The following is a 22,115-nucleotide window of genomic DNA, read 5'->3' on the forward strand; positions in this document are numbered from 1 at the left end:
AAGTCCGCTGCCTTTTCCAGTATGTCAGTATGACTGGGCCACTCAGTGGTATGTCCTGCAAACGCATTTCCTTTATTCAAATGAGAAGTGCTTTCTCGAGGTCAAGATACTTTGCGGGCCGCAACCTTCTCCTTTTGCTCGTAACTTCTGTTTCTAAGGCGTCTTCCATAGTCCTCTTACTTTTTATATAAGTAGATAGCGTCGTTTTCGGTATCCCATGCTTTTTCACGATATCTTGCTTAGGCAAGAGTCTGGCGTGCACTTTCCGCAGGATATCAGCTTTCTCCTGAAGTGTTTTGGCACGGTATTTGCCGCGGACACACGCCATAAATTCGGAGCAGCAGAATCGCGACAGACGGAAAGCTCCTTAGAAGTGTGGCAGCTTGGGCTAGTTGGTATGGCATGACGATAGTTATAGTGCGAGAACAAAACGACGACACAGAGACAAGAAGAACAGGAAGGACACGAGCGCTAACTTGCATCTGAGTTTATTGCGCAGAGTGCGAAGATATATAAAGGAGACAGTAACCATGTGACAAAAAACCATATGGCACAAAGAGCAAAACATGAGCAAGAGAAAAACAAAAAACAAAAGCACAGAAAAAGGTGAAGAAAAGTCTATAAGGAAACGAAACAGAAAAGTAAAGATAATATAACTACTTGCGCGCAATGAAACCTTCGAGGAACCTTAGTTCCTTCTTGGACAGAGACACGGAGGGCTTGCTAATGCAAGACACCTGTTCACGTGCCATCTGCATGGCCTCGACAATGACTCGGGAGCGCTCATCTTTGTGCTTGTACAGCGTCGCTGTGTCCTACTACCAGCGCTACCGCAACAAACGTTAGCCGAGGCCTAACACCAACACAAAGAATCGCGACAGTCGGAAGCTACTCCCAGCACCAACAACCGAGGTGTACGACGCACGCCCTAGACAGAGACTGCAAAGAAGGCTGGGTGAAGCTACGATGCACCCGTGTGCTGGTCATGCCATCTGTTGTCTAACAGCGACAACTACGCAGGATTTTCAAAGGCTCCGAGATTGGCGCTTAAAAAAACAAATCTTGGAGGTTACGTAGGACGGAGAGCAGGCTACCGCTGAGAGAGAGATTGTGGGGGGAGGGGGGTGAAGAGTAAGTGGCGCTATTTTCTGCACTTTGGCCTCTGTGCCAGTTTTTTTGTTTTTCTCTCCGCTCCCTGTCCACGCCGCCTCGTAACTCTGCAGCCGCCCTATCGAGTGACTAGCCAAGCCACCGGCGCGGTGACGCATAGTTTGAATTATCCGCGGCGGAACCTACTCGGGTTGAATTAACGGGCTTTTTTATTCCAAGGCTTGTATGGAGCTTGGCCGGACCATAACTTACAGTTCAAATTATCCATAAATTCGAATTATTGAAGTTCGAATTAACAAGCTTTCACTGTATGAGCGATGCATACCAGTTTCGAAGACTTTTTATCATTATTTTATAACTGACTGATCCAGTAAACATTTACTGAGGCTATAATAAACAAGATTTGCATACGTATATTGTTTTTTATATTTCCAAAGATGGACGCAAGTCGAATTACCGGTCGATGCCGCTTGATTTAGGTTAGAATGTCTGTTACAAGCAATGTCAATGACCAAAATTCACTGATAAATTGTCCTTTACAGCCGATTGTCTTCTATGTCCGGTGCCTCTTACAAAGAGGTCAAATTAATGAGAGAGATGGGCTGGCCAACCAAAAGTGTTGATGTTGTCTGTTATGCCCGTTTGTCCGTTGCATCCGTGCCTCTTATAACGCAGTTCAACTGTATTTGAATTTCTGTAAAAGTAAATGTATTGGTTGTACTCACTTAAAATAGAAACACGGTGCTTCTGAATCATGCCAATAAATAGGCTTGTGTGAATAGCGAACTTTAGGCTCGAAGCGAATAATGATTTTGATAAAATAATTTCGAACCAAATTCAGATAGTATGAATCAGATATTATGGAAAAGAAATGGGCATATCTTTCATTACCCATCTAACCTGCACAATATTATTTAAAAAGTGAAACTACATCTGTGCAGATGCTATTATATTTAGTTCAAAGGACAGAGCAACAACTTTGAATAGTAGCAAGACCTGACTTTCGGTAGATTGCAAGTCGTAACCAGTAAAATATGTTACCTTTTATAATTTACTATACCTAGAGTATATAAACTGGTATAGAAAGCTTTTAAACTTCAAATATGATGAATTGATGACAGGGTAATATGTTTATTTAACCTTGAAGTGGGGCTTCGTGGCAGTGTTGACTTTTCTTAGGTGTTTTCACAACTTAGCGACCTTCTACTGAAGTGAAACAACCTTTACAAATGATTACATGCGGAATTATGTACACTCGTGTAGGTGCTTTCACGGCTTTTCACTCCTTCACTGCAGTGAAGGGTTACATGCGGATTCATTACATCTATTCGTTCACTTCAAATACTTTGAAATTTTCGCCGACTTAAATTAGAATGCATATACAGTAATAACTTAGTTCAAACATTTCAAGCATTCGAATATTCGCACAAGTCTGCAGATAAATCGAATTCTCACAAACTTTGACCTGTAAAAAGGTTAACAGCCGTCGCTACAACCTGACCCCATTTCAGACCAGGTAGCTCCATCACTGCACTCAGACTAGAAAGAATGCAGCATTAAAGTGTGAAGTCAAGCATTTGCTAATGGCATAATTGAATTTATCTTGCACCCAATTTTTTAGAATTCAACGCAAAAAAATGAATCGGCGCATAATATGACGAAATCTTTTGGAACTGTGGCATGCCACTATGTTGATAGTCAGAGGGTAAAAATGGCAACCACTGTGTGTGCTCTTAAGAAAAAAAGGTATTTATTTTGCTGCCAGTTGTTTTCCTTCAGTGACCTACTTTTGCTGGGTTTAGGGCCGCTTCTGGATGCACCTCACTTACATGTCTTTTCAAAGTTTGCTATCTTGGGGAGCTACTGGAAGCTTTTTGAGAATGCGTGCACGCTTGTTATCAAGGGCCGACTTTTTTTTCCCTTTGTCAACCCATTTAAGCTTTTCCGAGTTTACGTGCAGCTGCAGATTTTCATCGTTTGTTTGCTTTGACAGGCAGCAGCAAAAGCGATGCACTAGAACATTTACTGATAGCACCGTTGCAGTATATATATTGCCACTAGTACAAGTTCTGAAAGTATTATTTTCATAGATGCTGGCAGGCTTGTATGTGCCGCTGTTCAGAAGAGGAGGAAGGTGCGTGTGCAGAGAAAAACGATTAAATCGTATTGCTGTTGTTCGAATCAGTTTGACGTCCTTGTGTGCCATTGTCTGCAGGTTACAGTTACGTTGTAACGTGACAACTGGTGGAGTTGCTGGGTAAAAGTCTAAGCACTGTTACCTTGAGGAAGATCTCGGCCCCAACATCGACGCCTTGGTAGAAACAGCCAACCTTCAACGCAGTCGGCGGCAACTAGGCCTACCACCTCGATTCGGCCCTCTTCCGGAACACTCCAGAACCATGGCATATGCGACAACTGCAAGCCAGACTGAACAGATCGCGAGTCCGCCAGCTCCATAGCTACCAGCCTCTCGAATGCCAAAGCCCTTCCATGGGGAGCCCTACGAAGACGTTGAAGACGGGCTGGACCAATACGATCGAGTCGCCGTCGCCAACGAGTGGGACGAGCACCGGAAACTGCGGTGTGTTTATTTCTACCTGGAGGATTCGGCACATATTTGGTTCGAGAACCATGAGGCCACCCTGACAACCTGGCCGGTATTTTGCACTCAGCTGCGGAACACGTACGGTAGCGCCGACCGGAAAGAACAAGCTGAACGTCTCCACAATTCTTGCAATCAAAGATCCAATGAAAACGTGGCCATGTTCGTTGAGGAGATGTCTCGTCTGTTCCTCGAGCGGATTCTGCAATGACGGAAGACAAAAAGGTACGCATTCTGATGCGGGGTGTCAAGGAGCAGCTGTTTGAGGGACTTGTACAAAATCTACCAGCTACCGTGGCAGAATTCCTCCATGAAGCGACGACAATAGAGCGAATACTAAGACAGCGGTCTTCGCAGTATGAGCGGTCCGACAACCTTGCATGTCTGTCAGCACCCTTGGTAACACCCGATGTCACGAGCGTGAGAGGCCTTGCTGAGCTAGTCCGTAGCATTGTACGTGACGAGCTGCAAAAGCTTCACGCAGTGCCTTCACAGCCTCAAGTGGCTGCTCTGACAGACGTCGTCCGTGAAGAGGTGCGGCAGCTGGTACGACCATTAGTGCCACCTCCAACCGATGCTCCTCTGCTAACGTACGCGGAAGCTGCACGCACTCCTACACCGGCAGCCAGCTATTTCCCCCGACCAACCAGCCTGCAGACGCCGCAGAACTTTTCGGGCCTGCCACACTATGAAAACCAACGACCGACTTGTCTGCAGATGCCACAGTACTTCTCGGGCCCGCCACACTATGAGAATCCGCAACCTAATTTGTGGAAATATAGCGTGTGGCGCGCTTCTGACAATCGGCCACTATGCCAGCACTGTGGTGAGCCAGGTCACTTGTACCGGGAGTGCTCGTACAGATAGATGGGCCTACCTGGATTTCGGCCAGATGCTCGTCTGCCCAGGGATGGGGAACGACCCCGCGGCATCGCAGAATACTTAGCAAGTCTACCGTCTCCGAACTTTCAGCGACGCCAATCACGCTCTCCGTCTCCTCGACGCTCTACGTCCGCGAATCAGTACTCTACTTTCGCCGATGTTGTTGCGGGACGATCCGCTAGGTCCCCAAGTCCACGCCGGGGAAACTAGAATCAGCGGCCTCCGGGGGTGGGACCGCTGTTAAGCTATCGTCAAAACAGCCTCCTCCAACCCATCCGCCGACCTTCGACGATTCCTTTCAGCCGACACCTCACATCGCGGACGAACCCGTTTCTGCTGACATTTCCGTCCTTGTCGACAACCATCCAGTGACTGCTCTGGTCGACACCGGTGCCGATTACTCAGTTATCAGCGCTGAACTTGTGGCTGAACTTGTGGCTGAACTCGGGAAAGTCACGACTTCTTGGGGGCATAGACCAAACCTTCGGACAGCAGGTAGTCACCTCTTGACACCAATCGGGAGATGCACCGCAAGCCTGCAGATCTGTGAGTCGACGTTCGTTGCTTCTTTCGTCGTGCTTCCCGAATGCTCCCAGAAAGTTATCCTTGGCATGGATTTCCGTCGTGAGCACGGCGCTGTTATAAATCTTCGAGACTGCCTCGTAACGTTTGCTGATGACTATGGCCCGAAGCCTAGAGATACCGATCCGCAGAAGACTGCGCTTCACATTGTCGACGACACCGTCACACTTCCGCCATGCACCATTATGTTCGTTACTGTGCAGGGTGACATAGACCATGACGGTAGTGGTATCGCTGAAGCCAACCTTTCGGTGCTCTTATCTCAGCAAATCTGCGTTGCTCGCGGCATAATTCAATTTAAACGTGGGACGACTGAGTTGTTGGTCACCAATTTTAGTGTAGCATACCAACATTTGGCCAAGCGAACAACTATCGCTCATTTCGAAGCCATTGACGATGAAGCGTGTCCGACGATAGCCCCAATTTCTGCAGCCGTTGAAAGTGACACCGTGGTAGCCGATACAGTCGATGTCAATCCGAAGCTGTCATGTGCGCAGAAAGAGCAAATCCGCTGTATCCTCCGCATGTTTAGCGACTGTTTCGCGTCTACATCTAAGATAAAACAAACGCCAACCAGAAAGCACCTCATTGTCACTGACCATGCTGAGCGGCCCATATGTCAGCACGCCTACTGAATATCACAAAAGGAACAAGAGGCAATACGTTCTCAAGTGAGGCAGATGCTCGAAGATGGCGTAATTCAACCCTCGAACAGTCCATGGTTGTCGCCCGTCGTACTAGTAAAGAAGAAGGACGGCACTCTCCGATTTTGCGTCGATTGCTGAAAACTCAACAAAGTCACGAAGAAAGACGTTTATCCGCTTCCGCGCATCGACGACTCACTAGACCGCCTCCGACGTGCCCGATACTTCTCCTCTATGGATTTACACAGTGGCTACTGGCAGATCGAAGTTGATGAACGCGACCGAGAGAAAACAGCATTCATAACGCCTGACGGTCTGTACGAATTCAAGGTACTTCCCTTCGGTTTGTGTTCTGCCCCTGCGACATTCCAGAGAATGATGGATACAGTGCTCTCCGGTCTCAAGTGGGAAGCATGCCTTGTTTTCTTAGACGACGTCGTCACATTCCTGCAAACGTTTGAGCAGCACTTGCAGCGACTTAGATCTGTGTTTGCTTCAATTCGCACGGCAGGCCTATCACTGAAACCAGAAAAATGTAATTTTGGTTACAACGAATTAAAGTTCCCCGGCCACCTTGTTAGCCCTGATGGTATTAGGCCGGACCCAGACAAAACATTGACTGTTGCAGATTTTCTACCACCTACCAACAAACGTGATGTGCGTCGATATTTAGGCCTCTGCGCATACTACAGACGCTTTGTGCAAAATTTCGCAAACATTGCCGAACCCCTCACTCGTCTGACAAAAGAAGATGTTCCCTTCGTGTGGGGCCCTGAGCAAACGCGCTTTCTCCGAGCTCCAGCAGCGTCTCCAGTCTGAGCCCTTACTCGGACACTATTACGAATATTCCGACACTGAAGTACACACAGACGCCAGTAACATCGCCTTGTTGCAGTCCTCGTTCAGTGGCAAGGCAGCGTCGAACGCCCTATTGCTTATGCGAGCCGGATTTTATCATCTGCGAAAGCGAATTACACAACCACTGAAATGGTGCCTAGCTGTTGTCTAGGCAATAGGTAAATTCAGACCGTACCTGTATGGTCGCCCGTTCAGAGTTGTTACCGACCATCATGCGCTCTGCTGGTTGGCAAACCTTAAAGACTCTTCCGGACGTCTGGCCAGGTGGAGCTTACACCTTCAGGAGTTCGATTTGACAGCCATGTACAAGTCTGGCCGGAAGCATACTGACGCGGACTGCCTTTCCTGAGCTCCTCTTAAGACAGCGTCAGGTGATCACGATCTTGACGGCCGTTTTCTCTGCGCCGTTAGTGTATCCGACTTGGCTGAACAGCAGAAGAACGCGATTCAGAGCTTCGACAATTCATCGAATTTCTCGAAGGCCGTATGCCGCATCCACCACCAGCATTTGCCCGCTCGCCATCATCGTTCTGCGTTCGCAGAAATATCCTCTATAAAAGAAACTTCGACCCTTACGCGACTGAATACCTGCTCGTTGTCCCGCCAGCGTTACGAGCCGATGTCTTGTCCGCCTGTCACGATGAGCCTTCCTCAGGCCACTTAGGATTCATACGTACCTTGGCCCGGATTCGCCAACAGTATTACTGGCCTAAGCTCAATCGAGACGTGAAGCATTACGTGAAGACGTGTCACGAGTGCCAGCGTCGTAAAGCAGCACATCAGCGCCCAGCCGGCTTTTTGAAGCCCGTCACTCCTCCGACACAACCGTTCCAACAAATTGACATGGATCTACTCGGACCTTTTTCAAAGTCTCGTGACGGCAACCGCTGGATTGTAGTCGCTACTGATTACATGACGGGCTACTGCGAAACAAAGGCATTAAAATGTGGCACCGCCATTGAGACTGCCCACTTTTTTATGAAGAACATCGTCCTCCGACATGGCGCACCAGCAGTTGTCATAACTGATCGTGGCACAGCTTTTACCGCCCGGACGATACAAGACGTCATGCAGCTTAGCGGCACAGTACATCGAAAAACTACTGCATACCACCCACAAAGCAACGGCCTTACAGAGCGACTAAACAAGACGATCGCCGACATGCTATCCATGTACGTTGACCAAGACCACAAAAACTGGGATGACATCCTCCCTTACGTCACGTTCGCTTACAACACCGCTGTGTGAGAAACAACTGGATTCACACCATTCCGGTTGCTTCACGGCAGGGAGGTCGCTACAATGCTGGTTGCCATGCTTCTACCAGACAACCGCCAGATTAGTGTCAAGACGAACTAATTTATCAGACTGGCAGACGCAGCTCGTAAGCTTGCAGTCGAACGAATCCACAAGCAACAATGCGTCAACTCACTGCGGTACAACGCTCGTCATCGTGATGTCTCTTACCAACCCGGAGAACGAGTATGGTTGTGGACTCCCAATTGACAACGGTGCCGGTCAGAAAAGTTGTTATGCCGCTATTTTGGTCCCTGTAGAGTTCTCCGCGGTCTCAGCGAAGTAAACTACGAGGTTCTTGACGAGGACATGGCTCGTGAATCCCGCCGTTCACAACAGCCACACATCTTCCATGTTTCGAGGATGAAACCATTTTACCAACGCTGACTATTCGTCAAACTTCCTTGAGTAGACTTACAGTGATAGTGAACACCCCCTTGTGTACTGCTTATCGTATGTCTTTTCTTTTCATCTGGTAATTATGTTGCGACATCGGGACGATGTTCTTTGGGAAGGGAGGTAATGCCACTAGTACAAGTTCTGAAAGTATTATTTTCATAGATGCTGGCAGACTTGTATGTGCCGCTGTTCAGAAGAGGACGAAGATGCGCGTGCAGAGAAAAATGATAAAATCGTATTGCCGTTGTTCGAATCAGTTTGACGTCCTTGTATGTCATTGTCTGCAGGATACAGTTACATTGTAACGTGACAATATATACCGTAATTACTCAAATCTAACGCGCACCTTTTTTCCGGTTAAGCGAGTTCATAAATCGCATGCGCGTTAGAATCGAGTACGAACAAAAAAATTACGGCCAATCTATTGCCATCGGCAAATCTAAAATGTCCGCCCCCTACGTGCGTCGGCATGGCGCGTCGTCCATTTCTGCCTATGTGTTTCTCATGTGCGGCACTTCGTACGTGTGCTGAGGAGTTCGTCATCTAGTAGTGCATTATCATCGACGGCGTAGAATGGCCGACTCCAAAAACTCGAGTGCACCACTATGCCGCTTTTAAAAGAAAAGTCATCGCGTGTGCAGAAACATACGGAAATCGGGCCGCATCGCGGTCGTTCGGAGTTGCCGAAACGTGCGTGCGGGACCGGCGGAAACAAAAGCAGATTTTCGACAGCAAAGCTTTACGCAAAGACTTCAGTGGACCACAGCAGGGTCGGTTTCCGCAAATTAAAGAGCTGCTTGGCGAGTATGTGCTTTAGCAGCGAGCAGCACAGCGGCCCGTGACGGCAGAACTGCTCCAAGTGCGGGCTATGCAATTAGTCTTAGAAAAATGTCTAGTGCGGAGTCAGTTTAAAGCGAGCAGGTGCTGGCTAACTAACTTTATGAAGAGGAAAGGCTTTTCCCTCCGAAGGGGAACATGCATATGCGAAACGTTTTGCGGAGGAGTACGATGAAAAGCTTCACAGTTTTCAGAGGTTCGTCCTAAACTTGCGGCGCAACGACTACCTGCTTGGGCAAATCGGGAATGCCGATCAGACGCCTCTTTACTTCGACATGCCTGGCACCACAACCGTCGAGAAGAAGGGGGCGAAGCAAGTTCGCGTGCTGACATCGGTCCACGGTAGAACTACAGTGACGGCAATGCTCTGTTACACGTCAGATGGGCACAAGCTTCGCCCGTACCTCATATTTAAATAGAAGACGCTCCCGAAAGGAGTCGTTTTTTTGAGTGGTGTGATCATGCGGGCCAGCGAGAAAAAATGGGTGCGCGTTTCAATCGATGTCTTACGTTTTTTTTTTTCGCGGTGGAAATCGGGTGCGCGTTACAATCGAGGGCGCGGTAGAATCGAGTAAATACGGTATATCGCAGAGGTAAAAAAGTTTGAGCAAGGGAAAAACATCAACACTATCTCAGATAGGAGCAGGGGAAAAAAAAGAACATGTGTACCCGCAGCAACGAACAATAGGGAAAACGTAACACATGTTATGGGCACGCAAAATTACACGACTAAACTGTCCTCGACATGCGAAATAACCTTCTTTCGATATGGACTTCATAATGAAAGGGGCACGTCAGCGTTCCCGCTTCGCTGGGAACAATTTTCAAGCAGATAAACCAGAGTTTGTAACTGTAGTGAACTGAACACATTACATCACTATGGCAGTATCACTGCATCTGCCACTGGCAAGTGGTTGCTATTGCCTTGAAAGTGGTCTCGGTTTCGTACACAATCAACTGCTTTTGCAAAACCAGCTTTCGAAAGGACATCCTGCGAAATTAGCCTGCGAAACGAAATTCAGCACTCTCGCCTCAAAAACAGCAAAATATCGATTTATCCTGGCTTGGGCCAATGCTGCACGATACCTCACCCGCGTCACTATGCTACAGTTTTCAGGAGTTCCGTTTTTCGCACTGGGAAGCATGCTGCCTCTAGGTCTGTGGGGGTACTGCATGAAATAATTTCTTTTTCTTTTTTTTTCATCGTGTCTTTTGCTACATTTTTACCCGAACGCATTGCTTGGAAAGGTTTTGCAAACATCTGCACTTGCTCGATGTCGGTAAAGCCCATGTGCAGAACGCACGTGACCTCTCCCACCGGCGCTGGCTCAAGCACCAACAAATGCTGCAGAAACCACTCACAGCCAAGGAGTGTAAGAGTGAGATCAGCGCAGCGTACAAGGAACTACTTACTCAAGGGACCGCGCCCTTGTCTATGTTGAAGAAATTATTTTTGAATTGGAAGTGTTGAAGAAACTGTATTCTGTATTTTCTTTTTTTTTTCACACGGAAAAGGTGTTGTTAAAAGGGCCCTGCAACACTTTTTCAGCATGGTCAGAAAACACCGCCGATCGGTAGTAGAGGCTCCCGACAACATGCGAGCCAAATATTATAGCACAGCACGCGGCCTGGAACTCACAATAAATTATCCAAGTCAGCTGAAAATTGCTTTCTCTCGATAAATCACGCAACATACCCGAAAATCACACGTAGCAAGCCCATCTATCAGCCATTGGCTGATTCGAACGTGGCTCTCTCGCTCGTAACAGAGATCGCCGTGGGAAGCCGCTACTTGTCCATGTGTGCGCGTGTGATCACACTGAAAATGTTGCACATTCGTAGCAAAAAAAAAAAGAAAAACGTGTTAAATGTCATGGGGCATGCATGACGCTTCTCAGTGGCCCTGCCATCCCTCCCTGCTTAGCTTCCAGTGCTTTCGTCGGGACGAGACTAGAGAGAATACGATTGCAGCGTGTGTCAAATCTTTGTAACTTCGCTCATACTAGACGGATTCCTAAAATTTTTGCGGGGTTGAATTTGTGAGGCAATAAGCTCTTCCAGTGAATTCATTCCATGTTTATTTGAAAAGGTGTTTCAGGGTCCCTTTAAGGACACCTAGTACGCATGAATACAATTTGAAGCCTGCATTACTTGATTCTTAATGAGGCAACCAGGAAACACCACTTAAGTGGACCCCTGCAGCACTTCGCCAACATAGCCAAAAGAAACTTCCATTTTCCTATTTCATGAAAATACGCTTAGTGATTCTCAGCAACTTTGTTTCGGTAAGTTAGCTTAGAAAAATTCAAAATCATAAACGTATTCAAGAAATATTCTGAATGTATTTTTGTAAACAAACGAATAGCCATAATAAAGCTACACAAAGTGTCTGCTGCTGTTTTCCAGGGACGAGTTTTCGACACTCACGACGTACAAGCTGTTCGTCGGCGGTCAGCAGGTGCGGCCAGCCTCCAATGCCTCCAACGCTGCGACCAGTCACGACGGTCGAACCGTGGGCTACTTTCCCGAGGCGGGTCGCAAAGACGTCAGAAATGCGGTGGAAGCAGCACTTGTGGGCTTCAAGACGTAAGCTCTGTCTTTACACTACATCTCGTGGCTTTTCACCTTCATGGTATTTCTTTATCTCCTTCTGTAGTGACGTGCGCACATAAACTACAGAGCTGTGTCACACATCTTGTGTTAATTCGCCTGACTTGAAATGTGATGTCAACACTTGTACTCGTTTACTGAGTGGAGAGCTCGTGCTCATTTAACTTGTTTGTGCTCTGTTTTGCTGTAGAGCATCGGTTCACTGAAGACACTACCATGTTCATTGTGCCATTTGTTGTGCCACTTTCCGAGAGGTAGAAATGTATTCTGTTTACTTATTTATTTTAAAAACTTGAGTGCTAATTGAGAGAAAAAAAATTGGTTATGATTGCTAGCAGCTAGTACAGACAGTAGAAATTGATAACGGTGGATTAAAATATTTGTTAGGTCTTGATGGATCTTGCAAACGAAAAGTTTGTCATGTATTTCAAACTCCAGACTTTACTTTCATTTATACAAAATCAGAACATAATCACTTCTGAAAAAGTAGATCATTAATTACACCCTCATCGTCATGACCATCAGCCTCACTATGTGGTGTGGCCACTGCAGGGAAAAAAGCATGTTCCTTGTTTCTCCGATTGAGCATAGCGATATCAGCTTCTATCTTCTCTAAACGCTGCTGGTGTTTTAACGTGATAGCATTACAGAGCTCATGTCGCAGAAATTACGTCGTCGGCGTTAGCTGTGAGCTAAAGATCGTCCGTGAGCAAAAAAATTGAAAAAAAAAGCAAATAAATTAAAGAACAAAGTTTTCGGTTTCATTGAGGATCGAACCCGGGCCGTTCGCTTGACAAGCAGGTGTCTTAGCACAAAGCCACGATGTTACTTGCAGCTACTTCGGAAAAAAAAAAAACACTACACAAATGCCATGTAGTGGAAGGAGTCTTCTTAACATATTTTGTTTGACAGGTGTCTTGTCGAAAACTACCCCATTCGACGATTTGTAGGCGCATTTGGGAGACCATGAAATTACGTCGAAAAGGGCCAGTATTGTACAGCCATCGCCGCTAAAAACACACAAGAACTTTCAGACAGCTCTAAAAAGGAACAACTACAGTCGAATCTCATTAATTCGAACATGCTCAATTCGAACTTCCGGTTAATTCGAACTCGCGGTGAGGTCCCGTCAAAGCTACCGTATTTACTCGATTCTACCGCGAAAGCTACCGTATTTACTCGATTCTACCGCGCCCTCGAATGTAATGCGCACTCGGTTTCCACGACGAAAAAAAAAAAAGTAAGACATCAATTGCAACGCGCACCCATTTTTCTCGTTGGTTCGCACGATCACACTACTCGGGAAAACGACTCCTTTCGGGAGCGTGTTCCGTTTAAATGATGGTTCTAACCTAACCATCATTTCTAATCACCAGGCACCATGGTAAAACACCTACATCAACCGCCTATCTAACCATAAAAAAGGACTTTACAGATCAGCAAAACTAGCGCCTTCTGAAGACTGTTGGGCGATTTACAAAGCAGCGCACAACGCTTACCTTACCGTCTTTTCTCGAGTTGTTAACGTCATCCAACCCCATGTGCAAAACTTCAATTATATTGCCATGCCACCAATTTTCATTGATTATTCCGGTATTGCTAAACTCATGGATAACTTGCCCATTCACTCATCCCCTGGCCATGACAATATTGGTACCAAATTTCTGAAAAGCACTGTTAATTATAGTGCAGTGATACTAACAAAAATCTTTCTACAGTCCTTAGATACATCAACAATTCCTACGCAATGGGAAATTGGGAGGGTGGTCCCAATCTTTAAGTCAGGCAATAAACACTCTCCGAAAAATTATCTTCCTATTTCGTTAACAAGCACTTCTTGTAAATTATTAGAACATGCCATTTTCACCAACCGCATTAACTTCCTTGAATAGAATTCTTTTTTCACACCAGCACAACATGGTTTTCGCAAACATTTTTCATGCGAAACACAGCTCATATATTTCACTCACAAACTGCATCCTATTTTAGACCGTTCATCATATGCTGATTGCATTTTTTTAGACTTCAGTAAGGCTTTCGATGAAGTCTGCCACCAACTACTACTGTTCAAACTGAACCTACTAAATATTGACAATAGTTTACTCAAGTGCATTGAGTGTTTCTTGTTTAACCGTGTTCATTATGTTACTGCTAACAATCACAGTTCGTCATCTGCTGCGGTCCACTCAGGTGTACCGCAAGGGTCAGTTCTTGGTCTACTTTTGTTTCTAATTTATATTAATGACCTCACGTCTTCACTTTCTTCTAACATTCATCTTTTTGCAGATGACTGCATCATTTTTTGTTAAATAGCTAGTAATAATGACAGTTTAAGCCTCCAATCTGATCTTAACAAAGTAGCAGCTTGGTGCAGCACATGGCGAATGGACTTAAACATCGCTAAATGTAAGGTAATGCGCGTAACTAGATCTGCTAACACCCCACCAAAATACTACTTAAGCAACTTCCCGCTTGATCCAGTCTCCTCGTATAAATACCTGGGCATTCTTATCCCATCTAACTTATCTTGGGCACCCCACATCGCATACATTACTAATAATGCTAATCGCATGTTAGGCTACATACGTCATAACTTTTCAAAAGCACCTTCTGCACTAAAACTTCTGTTGTACAAAACATTAATACGTTCCAAACTTGAATATGCATCATCAGTGTGGGATCCTTACCACGATAACCTTGTTACTTCACTTGAGCGCGTACAGAATAACTCCGCCGGTTTCATACTTTCTAACTACAATCGCATCGCCAGTATCAGCTCAATGAAATCCAGCCTAGGCCTTCCTTCCCTTGCATCCCGTCGGAAAATATCTCGTTTGAGTACATTTCACAAATTATTCCATCATCTCACCCTACATAACCAATTAATCCTTAATCCTCAGTACATATCCCCTCGCATCGACCATCGTCATAAGATTGGGATCGCATCCTGCAACTCCCAGTGTTTTTCTCGATCATATATACCTCGTACATCAGTAGATTGGAACCACCGTCCCGAAGACATTGTCACTATTACTAAAAACAATATTTTCCGTCAAACCTTACTCAGTATTGTATGAGCTAAACGTTACTCAAAATTGTATTATGTTCACCGTCATTGCACAGCTACTATTGTATAATCAGGAGTTTTTCTTTACTTTTGTATTTTTATGTTTGTTGCATTGTTTATTTTCATGCTGTATTTTCTCTGCTGTACATTCTGCTGTATAATATGTATTTTCAATGCTGTATATTCTCATGCTGTATTTTTCTTTTCTTTGTAAACTTTATTTCCACTCCCCTCTATAATGCCATATGGCCCTGAGGGTAAATAAAATGAAATGAAATGAAATATAAGGTGCGGGGGAAGCTTGTGCCTATCTGATGTGCAACGGAGCATTGCCGTCACTCTTGTTTTACCGTGTTCGATGTCAGCATGCGAACTTGCTTCGCCCCCTTCTTTTCGTTGGTTGTGGTGCCAGGCATGTCGAAGTGAAAAGGCATCTGATCGGCATTCCCGATTTGCCCAAGCAGGTAGCCGTTGTTGTGCCGCAAGTTTAGGACGAACCTCTGAAAACTGTCAAGCTTTTCTTCGTACTTCTCCGGCAAGTTTTGACCATGCCCATTCGCTTTCGGAGGGAAAAGCCTTTCCTTTTCATAAAGTTAGTTAGCCAGCACCTGCTCGCATTGAACTGGCTCCGCGTTAGCCCTTTTTTTAAAGCTAACTGCATAGCCCGCACTTAGAGCAGTTCTGTCGTCACGGGCCGCTGTGCCGCTTGCTGCTCAAGCACATACTCGGCGAGCAGCTCTTCAATTTGCGGAAACCGACCCTGCTGTGGTCTACTGAAGTCTTTGCGTGAATTTTCGCTGTCAACAATCTTCTGCTTTTGTTTCCGCCAGTCTCGCACGCACGTTTCGGGAACTCCGAACGACCGCGATGCGGCCCGGTTTCTGTCCGTTTTGGCACACGCGATGACTTTTCTTTTAAAAGCGGCATCGTGGTGCACTCGTCGAGTTTTTGGTGTTGGCCCTTCCATGCCGTCGATGCTAATGAACTACAAGATGACGAACTCCTCAGCACACGTACGAAGTGCCACTCATGGGAAACACATAGGCAGAAATGGTCGACACGCCATGCCAACGCCTCCTAGATTTTCCGTGCCTGCCGAATGAGCGCGAAACGCCGGTCATCTATGGCGATGCTGCCTACGTAGGAGTAAGGTCTTTGTACTTGGCCTTTGAGATCGGCAATTTTTGTGTTTGTTACTAAATTCAGAGGATGTCTTGTATTAAAAAAGTTGCTTGCTCAATGACTGCGTCACTTACGTATAGTTAATTATAATTACATTTACGCCTTTTTAAAACTTTTTTATGTTGTTTTTGTTGCATATAAGCTTCAAATACATAAAAAGCTATTTGAAGACACCCCTACTTGAGTGGCGCCATCACCATAGTTCCGACGACCACCGCTTCCCAAGTGACCGCCGATAATCCGGCAGGCACCGGAGATCTAGGAGGCGTTGACCATGCCGACGCACGTAGCGGGCGGCCATTTTGGAAATGCCGATAGCAATAGGATGACAGTATTCATTTTTTTTTTTTCGCACTCGATTTTAACGCGCATGCGATTTATGAACTCGGTTAACCGGGAAAAAGGTGCGTGTTAGATTCGAGTAATTACGGTATGTGTATTTCAATGGGCGAAAAACGCCCGGTAATTCAAACGTGCAAGCACTTGCGACGGTTAATTCGAACGGACCGCGCTCCAAAAATGATCTCGGCAACAGAAGTGGCTTTGGCGAACAGACCGCGCTCCAAAAATGGTCTCAGCACCCCGCCCAAACCTGGGGCAGCACGTGCGATACCTCAACGCTGCGCGCAAAGGAAAGGAAAAAGAAAAAAAAGGCTGTGATGGAATGTTTGCTCTCTCTCAAATGCCGATCTGCGACGCACCTGTGCCACGCTTCTCCATTTTCCACTACTACCACGTGAAGACACTTCTCTTTCCAACGTCGCGTGCGAAGAGAGAGAGGAAAAAAAAAAGAAAGCTGTCGCGAAGTGTGGCTCTCTCTCATGCGGCTGTGCCTTGCTTCCTCCTTTCCCATCACTGTCACGTAACCCTTCTCCTTTCAATGACGTGCGCGAAGAGAGCAAAAAAAAAAAAAAAGCTGCCGTGGAGTGTTGGTTTTTCCTCAAATGCCGATCTGCTTCTCTCCACTTGAAGATGCTCCTCCTTTCTCATTACAAGCTGGCGACGCTGCGGCTTTGGCGCAGAGGGTAGTAGCAGAGATGCAGTCGTCGTCGTCTTTGAAGGTTGTCGGCGTTGGAAATTGCCGGGCGCAACTTCTCTTGCCAGGAAAATGCTGAAGCAAAAGTAGACATGCTTTGCAAGCTGCGTGTGAAATTGATTGACTCACTGCAAGGCAAACGTGTGCAAACGGGCATCAGCAATTACTTCAATTAATGACGGACGTCCTGTGACTTGTGAATAAATATAAGTCTTCTAAAATTTCCCCCTCGTGTGTTAGCTCAATGCACATGCACCACTGCATGGGGAGTCCTTCGTTTACTTAGCTTTCATTAATTTGAACTTCTTTTAACTTGAACAAATGTTCGGGCCCCTTCGAGTTCGAATTATCGAGATCCGACTGTATGTCCATCTAGCAGAAGGCATATGCTTTTCCAGAGGCGTTGATCAAGCAAACAGCAAACGCTTGATAATGTGCTGCCATGTGTGAGGCATTGTGAGACTATGACCTCCGAAATGGCATGCACGCAGCGTATATTTTGGAGGCCATGCGTCTCTTGCTTTAGATAAAAAAAAAAAAAAAAAACGCCAGGCCTGCGCGGTAGGTGCAGCGCAGTCACAGCGAAATCTTGAAGAGCGGCCTTTCAGAGCCTTTTCAACACACTCATTGGGTAACTAGTGCAAGCACACTTGCTTCAATACCCACTAGGGCATTAATAATAAACTTTTGGGTAAAAACCTGTATGTACTATTTGCGTGCACACACTGCTACAAGCTTCAGTGTGCGTGTGTGTGTGCATGCATCTATGTGTGTATATGACAACACATATTAATTAGTATGCACTTAGCGGTTGAAGGGTGCACTAGGGGCCAGATTTTGCTATCGTGTTCAACTCTTGAATCTGCAGCTTAAGGGTTCCCAATTTTTGTTGACGTTTTCAACTTAGTCCTGTGCCTGCTGTGGTCATGTTATCCCCACAAGCTTCTTATTCTTATCTGCTTGCCTAACCTTTTGCCCACTCCCAGAAAGTGGTTAATTTGACACATTTATAGGCGGTTCATCATGGTTCGCGTCCAAAAGTAAACTAATGCAAGAGGTGATCATTACTGTGGTGGTGAAGTAATAAACTCAACAGAAATAGATAAGAAAATGTTGAGAAGGAAGAGGAATAAACACAAACAAAAAGGAAGAGGCTTTACTATTTCTTGTTACACAACCTGTAGCACACTTGAACCTTGATGTAATGGAACTCATACCTGCAGCTGAAAGCTACGTTACATTGCAAGTTTTCTTCAGATGACGTTTTTACCTTTGAACTGTGAAATGTGCTCACAGGCTTTTAGAATACACTCAAATTTCACTATAAGAAATTTGCATCTTACACAAAATTAAGTTCGATATACAGTCGACTCTCGTTAATTCACACTCGAAGGGACCTCTGAATATTGTTTGAATTACTAGAAGTTCTGAGGTGACTCTGGGTTGGGTGACACCACACATTATGCTTTGGCATTGATTTTATCACGTTTAAAAATTTTCAAAGTCTTTTTAAGCCCTAACTGCACACAGCGAACAGCAAGCAAGTGTGTAAAGTCGACAAGTTTATTGGCCATTTACTGCTGATAAGACCTTTTAAAGAAATCGTGAATTGCTAACTGCTTCATTGTTATAGGTATGTGCCTTCAGCACGAAGCTCTCCATGCCAGTTGAGAAGCATCACAGTTTACCATGCGTGTGCTTTGTTTCAAACCTTTGTTTACTTGCAAAGCCTTTTTCCTTGAAGGCCACAGGTGCTTACTTTTCATTTCTTGACTGTTAAGATTATATAAGCACACAAATTTTTAAATGGCAGCAGGAAAGGAGCTAATATTTTTTGGTATGGGACCTGCAAAAAGTATGAATAAACAAAATGATGATGTTTGAATTAAGAGGCTTCTAAATACATTGAAAGAATAGAGGGCCAACCAAAAAATTTTGTTTGAATGAAGCGAAAGTTTGAATTATCAGCGTTTGAATTATCGCGAGTCTACTGTATTTGAAAATTCGCTATAAAGGTATATTTTTAATGCTATATCTATTGCATGACTACTTTTAATTTATTTCGTGATAATCAATATTTCTGCATATCCAGATTCATTATAGTGAGATTTGAGTGTAGTCTTGCATCCCTTTTATAAGCATTCAAAAGCTTAGGGGACAAAGAGGAGAGCAGGGTAGCGATGACTGTCGTCAGAGAATGTGGCAAAGAGGATCAGCAGGACTGTTCCTTTAAGCTGTATTCACATGATGAACCGAATCGTGATTCGAGCCTGCGGATTACGTACTACGCCACCATACATCAGCCGTTCCTCTGTTCCTACTTCGGTCCGCGCGAACTCATTTGTGAAATAATGGAATCTCGAATACTAGCTGTTGGGATCCTTGGGGAGCAATGGCGAAATCGTCGCTTGTAGTGTGAACCCTCTCCTGTCGTGTTAATGCTGGCTGCGGAGGGATCTGAATGACGTCACATGTCACATGAATGATCCGTCCACGATTGTGTAAATACAGCTTTAGCTGCAGAGACCGTCGGCTGCCGTGCTTTGGTGGTCTGGGCGAAGCCTAGTCTGCATACATGAAAGGGCAATAAGGAGTCTAGTTATTTTGCTCTTATTAGTAAATTACAATATCGCAATACTTAGAACTCCACTTTTACTGTTAGAAGATGCTTTGTAAGCGAGAAAATGCAAAAGAGAAATGATAAATAAAGTGTGGGTGGCAATGCCACCTTGAAATTCTCACACCAAATGCTCTGATGTCATAAATTTCAACAGTGTTTTTTTAGATCGTAGATGGTTGCCAATTGGTAAAAACGAAGCTCATTGCCCTCTATGCCAGATACTTAGCATAGCAAGCCTCAGGAAATTTCGTTGAGCTAGTGCTGCCAAAATACTAAAAACACATTTTGAAATCTGTGATGCACAAAATTTTCAGCCTCAAATTTTAAAATGAAGCTCTGACTTTGATTTTCTTCCAGATAATTAAATATACGATGGTGAAACTTATGATATTAGAGTTTACAATGTACAATTTGTCAGTCTAAATTCTTTATTCCTAATTCATACATATCCCTGCTTTGCCCAGAGGCATTACAGCAGGGGGGTTATAAACAATCAATGAATACGTCTTCATTATCACGGCACACTTGCTCAGGCAGCAGCCTATTCTATTGATTAATAGTTCTCACACAAAAAAAAAACGAATTTGTGTACATTCGTTTTAGCCCGGCATGACCTTATTTTGTACATGTGATATGTATGTGCCGATATATAGTAATCTGGCTGTTTTAAGTAAATGTCTCTGTCTATTTTCATTTATTAATTGACTCATCGTTTCACTTTAGCATTCCTTTAAGTTTAATTTGACCAAAGTGTTCTTCTTAGAAGCAATTGACCACTGAGTCCTGTACTGTTTGACTAATCTTTGTTGTTCTGGCTGCACTTTCGGCTTCTCAGCTGGTCGTCCCGGTCGGCACATAATCGAGCCCAGGTGCTTTACTACCTGGCGGAGAACCTGAAAATGCGGGCGACCGAAATGGCGGGTGTCTTGTGCGAGATGAACGGCCAGACGGAAGCGGACTGCAGGGCAGAAGTCGATGCATGCATTCGCCGGCTGTTCTACTGGGCATCCATGTGTGACAAGGATGCTGGTTCAGTCCGAGTGAGTGTCGAAGGGGCATTTTACATAGGCATACCTGTGGTCTGCATCACAAGTCTGGCCCTCTTAAAGAAGCCCTGCAGCACTTTTTGAGCGTAATTAGCAAGTGCTGCCAATCGGTAGTCGAGGCTCCCAAGAACACACGAGCCAAATATTATAACGTAGCATGCGACCTGGACTATGCAATAAATTCTGAAATTCAATTCACAATTCCTTTCTCTTCTCTCGACAAATGACGCTACAGGCTCAAATATCGCTGTGTAACTGGCCAAGTATTAATCATTGGCTGATTTTCATGGGGTGCGCTTGGTCGTTACTAGGGCCACTGTAGGAGGCCACGACTTGTCCACGTGTGCACGCGCAATTGCACTGAAAAGCCACGCATTTGAGAAAACAAAAAAATCGAAAGGAGGTGTTCAAGGTCACAAGGAGAGCTTGACATATTTTCTTCTCCCGTGCCATCTCTCCCTGCATAGCTTCCAGTGCATTCGTCGGGACGAAAGAAGAGAAAATGCTATTGCAGTGTGCAACAAATCTTTGCAACTCCACTCGTACTGGACGGATCCTAAAAAGTTTTGCAGTGGTTAGTTCATGAGGCAATAAGTTCCTTTAGTGGATCCATTCCGTGGCTACTTAGAGAAGTGCTGCACGGCCCCTTTAAAAAATGGCCTTGCAACAATTTTTTAAGTAATCAAATTACTTCATTAAATGTGTTTGTTGCATCACGAATTTACTGCTGCAAAAGTTTTTAGAATCTGCCAAATACAAGCAGAGCTACAGGGATTTGTTGCATACTTTAATTGAGCATTTTGTCTCTCCTTTCGCTCCAGCAAATGTGCTGAAAGCAAATGCATGGGGGTAGGATTGACATGGGGCAAGAAGCTGTGATAGCAGCCTGTGCGGGAAATATACGGAGGAGTGTGTCCCAGCAGTTCAACGTAAAAATAAATTGCTGAGAAAGAGTGGATGCACCAATCGTGCAGATGTGAAGAGGGATAGGGAAACGGTGTGAGAGGATTGCAATGTGGTGAAGGAAGATGTTTGAAATGGACAGAGAAGGTGAGTGTGTGATAGCTAATGAGCTGCTCTCAAAAGTGTCCATCTAGTGGACACGCTCATTTCCGCAGGACGCATTCAGTCGTCGGAAAAAGAGACAAGCCGTGGCGTCTTCGTACTGTTGACCACATGAATGCACTCCCAGTGTCTGAAGAAAAAAAATAAAAGTGGTTGAAATGTACAGTCCCGGAACACTTAGACTTGACAAGTTCGTCCTTGCATATGAGTGCGTCCTTGTTTCTTGCAAACGATACAGGGGATGTGCATTGACCTTCAAAAGTGAGTTAAGCGGAAGGC

At 45.2% G+C, this 22,115-nt stretch overlaps 1 protein-coding gene across 1 annotated transcript in view; it reads left to right on the forward strand.

Annotated features, from left to right (window-relative positions):
• Positions 1-22,115, forward strand: part of LOC119163921 (aldehyde dehydrogenase family 16 member A1-like) — a 75,897-nt gene that overhangs the window by 47,782 nt on the left and 6,000 nt on the right. The window contains exons 10-11 of the mRNA XM_037415989.2: positions 11,617-11,796; positions 20,561-20,765. Coding sequence (XP_037271886.2) covers positions 11,617-11,796; positions 20,561-20,765 — 385 coding nt within the window. The remainder of the gene's footprint in view (positions 1-11,616; positions 11,797-20,560; positions 20,766-22,115) is intronic.

The sequence above is a fragment of the Rhipicephalus microplus genome, chromosome 8, assembly GCF_043290135.1.
Source record: "Rhipicephalus microplus isolate Deutch F79 chromosome 8, USDA_Rmic, whole genome shotgun sequence".
NCBI lineage: Eukaryota > Metazoa > Arthropoda > Arachnida > Ixodida > Ixodidae > Rhipicephalus > Rhipicephalus microplus.